At 48.4% G+C, this 7,522-nt stretch overlaps 1 protein-coding gene across 1 annotated transcript; it reads left to right on the top strand.

Annotated features, from left to right (window-relative positions):
- Positions 1 to 4,456: 4,456 nt before the first annotated feature.
- LOC100836131 (endoglucanase 2) lies at positions 4,457 to 7,416 on the top strand. Its single transcript, XM_014898801.2, has 7 exons — positions 4,457 to 4,764; positions 4,893 to 5,105; positions 5,192 to 5,392; positions 5,496 to 5,585; positions 5,696 to 6,512; positions 6,642 to 6,701; positions 6,804 to 7,416. Exons 1-7 carry the CDS (start codon positions 4,570 to 4,572, stop codon positions 7,112 to 7,114), a joined length of 1,887 nt encoding a protein of 628 aa, XP_014754287.1. The 5' UTR covers positions 4,457 to 4,569; the 3' UTR covers positions 7,115 to 7,416.
- The last annotated feature ends 106 nt before the right edge of the window (positions 7,417 to 7,522 follow it).

The following is a 7,522-nucleotide window of genomic DNA, read 5'->3' as shown; positions in this document are numbered from 1 at the left end:
TGTCAGCGTAATGTAGAATTGTCTTGACTGAAGATCTGGAAGTACATGAAATGTGATTGGGGAATTCAGTGTTGAAAATTCAGAAAGGTGGGACGTAGACACGGCGACGTGAAACTGGGAATTAGGTTTGTCTCTAACCCGTTAATTCGTGGTCACGCCCTTCGGGACACGCTAGAAGCCTAGAACTGCTGTCTAGTGCGTACCAAGTTCGTTCTTCGTCAGAAGAGCTTGGAAGCAGCTGATCGTTCACGCACACGCTAGAACTGGTGTTTGCATGGTTAGATAACACCGGGAGTACTACTTAGCCAATATAAAAAATCAACTACGGAGTACTACTACTAGGAATTTTGAGAAAACTCGCTGTCTGTTTTTGTAGAGAAGGATGGTGAACACATCCGCCCGATCTAAATTTGCTACTATTTTCATGAATCGGGAGATCAGATAAAAAGGAGGTAGCTAGGCATGGAGAGTCGTAATCTGATTTGTGAAACAGATGAATCCGCGACATCACAGCATTGATCTCATGTACTCCTTCAATTTTATACAAATCCACGTCAATTAATTCGGAACGGAGGAGCTCTACGACCTGTTTGTGGCATGAAAGGGTACGACGAAGCATATACGGACAGGCGCTAGCGTGCACCTGAATCCGGCCGTTGACTGGGCAGAAATCACGGGCCTGGACGGCACAGGGCTCGACTCGACCCGAGTCAACAATCTAGAGTCAAACTCTCGAGAGGGTTAATCAACTGCAAATTTTATTAGTTTGGAGAATTCGAAAACGGCGGCAGCACTCCATGCATGTGCGGGAGCCGGGAGGCCGGCGCCGGATATGTCCGATTGCGGCTCGGGGCGAGCTTTTGGAAGTTGGAACATTCCCTTGTTCGTCTCTGCGCATGAATCAGGGGGTTTGTCGTCCTTAATTACTCACCGGAGAAGTCTTCAGCGTCCGTAAATAAAAAAAGTTACTCCCTCCAATCCTGAATTGTTATCAAAATATTACATGTATCTAAACGTTTTTTAAGAAGGTACATTCATATTTAGACAAGTTTGAGTCAAAAATTTAGAATCAGAGTGAGTAACTTAATAAGATCACGTCCGGGCCGGGGCACAGAAAATCAACAAGAAAACCCGTGAATTTCATGACGATGCTTTGGTCACAGCACTGGAGTTTCTACTCTAGTTCATCAGTATACGTCCGTGCCCTGATGCAAGCGTGCAGTGTGCAATGACTGAACTGAACCCCCCCTGTGCAGTGTGCAGTGCAGGTCGATCCAAAGGGGGACAGTTTTATTAAGGTTGTGCCGGAAATCAAGCCTGCCTGCTTCCGGCCACTGCACCCGGAACGGACTAAAACAACTTGAGGCGTCACGTCACATGGATGCCGGTGCAACGGGTTTAACCGGACGACATATATCCTGTACTCCCTGCACTAATACGGAGTAGCTATCTCGCGTCTTCCCGAACTGGCAACCTAGAGCTCGATATGGTTAAGCTAGTAAACGGCTTTTTGGGCTTACCTGCACTGCAATTGTCCGGTTGTCCCCTGTGTGCTCGGGAGGTTCCTGCTGTTGGTGTGGCCTGGCCTGGTTGCCATCATCCATCGTCTGTTCGATCGAATCCCGATCAAGTCGATCACATAAAAGCAGGAGCATCTGTTACATGCAGCAGAGCACGCAAGCCAGAGATGTGGATGGGACCGATCAACTGTCAATGGAGTCAAAAGGAGAAGGACGGGAAAATGGGGAAGAACTCCGCGAGACTTTCAACCTGACGTGCTGCATCTCACGCGAGTTACCGGGGCCCTGTCAACCGGGCGGTAGCTAGGCCACGCCCGCCGTCAGAAATCCTGGCACGATCAACGATCGGGTTTCGCTGTCTCGCGCGCATGCAGCGGCTAATTAATTGCAGATTAGCGGTAAATTCTTGCACTGCGAATCAATGAAGCAACCTGCAACCATATGGAGTACTCCTATCAAATCCGTGTAGGTAGCTAGGTACGCCTTTCCTTTTTCTTCTTCTTATTCTACGCTTGTTCCCTTGCTGTTCGAAAAGCAGGAGCAGTTTGGGAAACTAAAAGAAGGAAAGATTCTATTTCGAAAAAGGAAGAAGAAGAAAAGAACAGTTGCTGCCTCGTGTTCAAATGACGACATAGCAGGATATTGTTATTTCCATCTGCAAACGGAAGGAGAGTAATCACTTGATCGGCCAAGAACAAGCACAAGAACCTTATTTTTTGAAAGTGAACAAGCACAAGAACCTGAAATGGGCAGAATACCCATAGTAGTATACTGTTTCACTGTTTCAGACCAGCATTGGCTTCACCTTTTTATGAATCGACTTCACTGCTTGGTCAACCAAAATCCCAGAAAGCAGCGCGCGGCAATTAAGCAGCTGCTTCCTGTTCCTGAATGGTATCAGCCAAAATCCCCAGAAAGCAGTATGCAGTACTAATTCTTTTTATAACTGAATTCCACCCTGCCGTTGATGTTGTATTTTTCTCGTTTTGCGCGTCCAAAACTAATCCAAATCTGCGTTAACATGCACCATGCAAGTTACATGACGAACGCAAAGCGTGGGTGACTTTTTTTTATGTGTTCTTGGATGCCTCTGCAGAGTTCAAAAGAGTTAAATACACTCGTGGTCCAACTACTTGAGAGACATGAGCAAATTGGTCCAACTTCTTGTAAATTAGGGTGGACTAGTCCCAAGAATTGAGAGCAAAAAAGTTCAATCTACTCTGAATGGAGACGTGGCCTCATCGCAACCGTCCGTCTGGCCAACTTGTACTTTTAGCAAAGAATTTGGACTAATTTACCTCAGTTGAAAACATTCCTCTCCTTGTGGCTATGGCACATGGCCACCCTATTTCTATGACATGTCGGCCGCAGGACATGCAAATTTCATTTCGTGATGGGCAGATTTTGCATCAGACAATTCGAATAAGTCAATCAGGAAAATACATTATATTTATGTCTGAATTAATAGTAAATTATTAGCCAGATTGAATCAGCACCGTGACTACTTTGCCCATCATATGATTGCATATGTTGCTCAGAACTTCTCCGCACAACGGTGCGCGTGAGAACTTCTTCGCACATTTAAGCTTGATCAGAATTTTATGTTGTCGATCACATGATAAAACAAAGGAAATAGAGAGAGAGGTATGCCGTATGCAGGCCTACCAATGTAGTTTTAGAAAATTATTGGTGATTTAGACATTGTATATTTGCTTACTACGCACTTGGGTGTTTTATTAACACACATATAAACTGCCTCCATGGCAAATATGAGAGCCCGGACTTGATTGTCGAGCTATGTTTTGCAGTAGCGAGCCAAATACAAATCAAACCAATTACGTACTAACCGTGAGTCGATACTACTTAATGCTCTAACGCGGATGCTTTGAGAAACGAAAGTATCAGAAAACGAAGGTAAAATCATAATCTGGAGTAGCTAAAGTAGAATACTGACCAGGGTTGTGCCCACACCTCAGACTTATTTTGAGGGAATTACCCGATTTTTATTTTATCGGAGTACGGTATTAGCAATCGCCTTTTTTTTTCTGCCAGCATGCCGATTGGCTTTATTTAGCATAATTGGTTTCTAGTTTCCATGTATAGTACGTTTCCTAAAATAGTGTTTCCATAGTACGTACTCCTACGTACACGAATCAGATCTTTTTTTAATTGACATCCTTTTTTACGTAAGTATCAGCGATTGGATTTTACCCAAGTATACTGATTGGTGTTTCCATTGCACGTACTCGATCGGATTTTCTTTTGTCTTTTTATCATGTGACGATTAATTTAGACCGTACATTAACTTTTGTAAAATCTAGGCTATAAACATTTCTACTATTTTTATCGGAGTACGTATTAGCAATCGCCTTTTTTTTTCTGCCAGCTTGCCGATTTGCTTTTCTATAACATAATATTGGTTTCTAGTTTCCATGTATAGTACGTTTCCTAAAATAAAGTTTCCATAGTACGTCTGTACGTACTACGTACACGAATCAGATTTTTTTTAATTGACATCCTTTTTTCCGTAATTATTAGCGATTGGATTTTTACCAAAGTACCGATTGGTGTTTCCATTGTACGTACTTGATCGGATTTTCTTTTTAATTTTTATCATGTGACGATTAATCTAGACCGTACATTAATTTTTGTAAAATTTAGACCATAAAATTTCTGCTATTTTAACGAGATAGTATTAGATTAGATTGCTCATAAGGGTATATACGGTCATTTCTAGTTAACCTTTCTTTATGTTTCGTGCATCCTTGCTCTATGCGCGTGGTCGATGAATTGAGAACAGTTATAGCTAAATCAAAGGGAGCATTAAACCTGTCGAGATACGCCACCTTTGAGCCTCGAATTCTCTCTGGCCCTCTTCCACTTCCACTTCCGCCCACACTATAAATACAGGCTCTCAAGCTCCACATCTCTCTATCCAAATCAACACACATTGTAGTGTTTCTTCTCAGCCTTGCTTCTTGCATTGGCCTTTCGGCTTTCAGCAAAAAGGGGGAAGCTAGGAAGCAGGAGCAGCACGCGGTGTGTGGGAATGGCGGCTCTCCTCGTTATCTTGGTGCTCACCGCCATGGCGCAGGTGGCGTACTGCGGCGGCGGTCACGACTACGGCACGGCGCTGAGCAAGAGCATCCTCTTCCTGGAGGCGCAGCGGTCCGGCACGCTCCCCAGCAGCCAGAGGATCGCCTGGAGGGCCAACTCCGGCCTCCTCGACGGGAAGGCCAACGGGGTATAATATAATATGCCGTTAATTTGCATTTGCATATTGCAATTGTCGGTGCAATTGATTATATCCTTGTATTACTATTTTGGGCACTTCAATTCTCCAACGTATTAATTCTTCTGTTTGCTTCCCAGGTGGATCTGACGGGGGGTTACTACGACGCCGGCGACAACGTCAAGTTCGGGCTGCCGATGGCGTTCACGGTGACCATGATGTCGTGGAGCATCGTGGAGTACGGCGAGCAGATGGCGGCCGCCGGGCAGCTCGACCACGCCGTCGAGGCCGTCAAGTGGGGCACCGACTACTTCATCAAGGCGCATCCGGAGGCCAACGTGCTCTACGGAGAGGTCGGTATACTTCTGATCTGTAGCGGTAAATAGATACACATGCATGACATTGACACGGGGGATTGCCTTGCCTGATTCTTGTCCAGGTCGGAGACGGCGACTCGGATCACAGCTGCTGGCAGCGGCCGGAGGACATGACGACGAGCCGTCAGGCGTACCGCCTCGACACGCAGCACCCGGGGTCCGAACTCGCCGGAGAGACCGCCGCGGCAATGGCTGCCGCGTCACTCGTGTTCCGCCGCTCCAACCCGGGCTACGCCAGCCAACTCCTGCAACATTCCAAGCAGGTAACGTTGAATCGGGTTAATTAATTAAAACCTAATTCCGAGATTAAACCAATTGTTAATGATGTTTCTTGCCTCATTTGGTGGGTGTATGTGTCGATCTCAGCTGTTTGATTTCGCCGACAAGTACCGCGGAAGGTACGACACCAGCATCCCGGTCGCCAAGGGCTATTACGGATCGGTCAGCGGATACGGGGTAAGGAGTAACAATTTCCGACGACACGAACAACATTTCGTTCAGGCGAAACTAAAAGCCAAAGCCTGGCATTGTTTTCTTCCTCCCAATTCGTGCGACGCGTCTTTCAGGACGAGCTTCTCTGGGCATCGGCGTGGCTGTACCAAGCGACGAACGACGAACACTACCTGGCGTACCTGGCCAACAACGGCGACTCGCTGGGCGGCACGGGCTGGTCCACGAACCAGTTCGGCTGGGACATCAAGTACCCGGGCGTGCAAGTCCTGGCATCCAAGATCCTCCTCCAGGGCAAAGCCGGCGCCGCGGCGCACGCCGGCGCGCTGCGGCGGTACCAGCAGAAAGCCGACCTCTTCGCGTGCTCCTGCCTCGGCAAGGCATCCAACAACAACGTCCAGCGGACGCCCGGGGGCATGCTGTACTTCCAGAAATGGAACAACCTGCAGTTCGTGACCTCCGCGGCCTTCCTGCTCGCGGCCTACTCCGACCACCTGGGCCAGGCGAAACGGGCCGTCCAGTGCCCGTCCGGGAGCACGGCCCAGCCCGCCGAGCTCTTGTCCTTCGCCACGGCCCAGGTGGACTACATCCTGGGGTCCAACCCGAGGGCGACGAGCTACATGGTAGGCTATGGCGCCACGTACCCGCGCGAGGCGCACCACCGTGGCGCGTCCATCGTTTCCTTCAAGTCCGACCCGTCCTTCGTGGGGTGCAACGAGGGGTACTCTAACTGGTATGGTCGGAAAGGGAGCAACCCCAACTTGTTGGATGGAGCTATTGTTGGTGGCCCTGATGAGTACGATAACTTCGCCGATGAGAGGAATAACTACCAGCAAACGGAGCCCACAACCTATAACAATGCGCCGCTCATGGGCGTGCTCGCTCGTTTGGCCGCCGGCGGCAGTAGCCGGTTTGATCGGTCAGTTTCGGACGGTGAGTAACTTGATTTACCCGCGTTTCTCTGCCCTGGCATTCGTGTGCATGTAAAAAAAAATTCGGAAGTTATCTGAGAGATAAATCACTCATAATTTGATTTTGAGATTTTATTATTTTATCTTGCAGAGATTGCTACGGCAGGAATCAAGAGTGACAACCGGACCTCGCTTCCATCTCTTTCCCCTGGTAATGACTTTCTTGGTGATGCAGAGTACTGGTTGCTAACAGAGTCTCGGAGACTAGCTAATTAATTAAATTCTTAATTGACCCTTGTGACATGTGTTGCAGCTGCTGATGAGCACGCCTCGCCCATTGCGATCGAGCAGAACGTGACGGCGTCGTGGACGGAGAAGGGCCGGACATACACCCGGTACGTGGTGACGGTGACCAACGGATATCCACACAAGACGGTGCAGGAGCTCCACATCGGCGTCGCCAAGCTCTACGGTCCAGTGTGGGGGCTCCGCGAGACGCGGTACGGCTACGTGCTCCCAGGCTCGGACCCGGCGCTGCTTCCCGCCGGCGGGAGCGCAGTGTTCGTGTACGTGCACGCCGCGCCGCCGGCGGACGTCTGGGTCACGGGCTACAAGCTCGTCTGAAAATCAGCTGCAGGCTGCAGCACTGGGCCGGGGGGCACGCAGTGTGTTGTGGCGTGGTACTACGCGAGTTATAATTGTTAGGGTTTACAACAAGAGGAAAGTTGTGGGGGGTGATGGGCTACTGACGATCTCAGCCATCCTCCTTGCCCTTTCTAGGCTAAGCTAGTGGCTAGTGGTTGCGTGTATCGTGAGTGGAGTGATATGATATGTTGTGCTATACGTGGACCAGCGATTACTCTTCCAACATGTCACGCGTGTTTTTATTAACGTGAAATATAAGACGTTTAGGGCTTGTTTGGCAAGAGTGTATTTCTTTAGTCACTAGTTTTTGATATTTGAAGGTTTTGGGTGTTCACTCAAAACTCTAAAAAAACCAAAACACTAGTGTTAATGGAGTGTTTTGTGGAG

This window comes from Brachypodium distachyon, chromosome 2, assembly GCF_000005505.3.
Source record: "Brachypodium distachyon strain Bd21 chromosome 2, Brachypodium_distachyon_v3.0, whole genome shotgun sequence".
Lineage (NCBI taxonomy): Eukaryota > Viridiplantae > Streptophyta > Magnoliopsida > Poales > Poaceae > Brachypodium > Brachypodium distachyon.
The sequence above is the reverse complement of the archived record's forward strand: the minus strand, read 5'-3'. Positions and strand labels throughout refer to the sequence as shown.

Excerpts from the sequence above, each read along its gene's own strand:
- LOC100836131 (XM_014898801.2), top strand. The coding sequence starts at position 4,570 with ATGGCGGCTCTCCTCGTTATCTTGGTGCTCACCGCCATGGCGCAGGTG. Across the intron at positions 5,106-5,191 it reads CCAACGTGCTCTACGGAGAG|GTCGGAGACGGCGACTCGGA; the intron begins GTCGGTATACTT and ends ATTCTTGTCCAG. Across the intron at positions 5,393-5,495 it reads TCCTGCAACATTCCAAGCAG|CTGTTTGATTTCGCCGACAA; the intron begins GTAACGTTGAAT and ends TGTCGATCTCAG.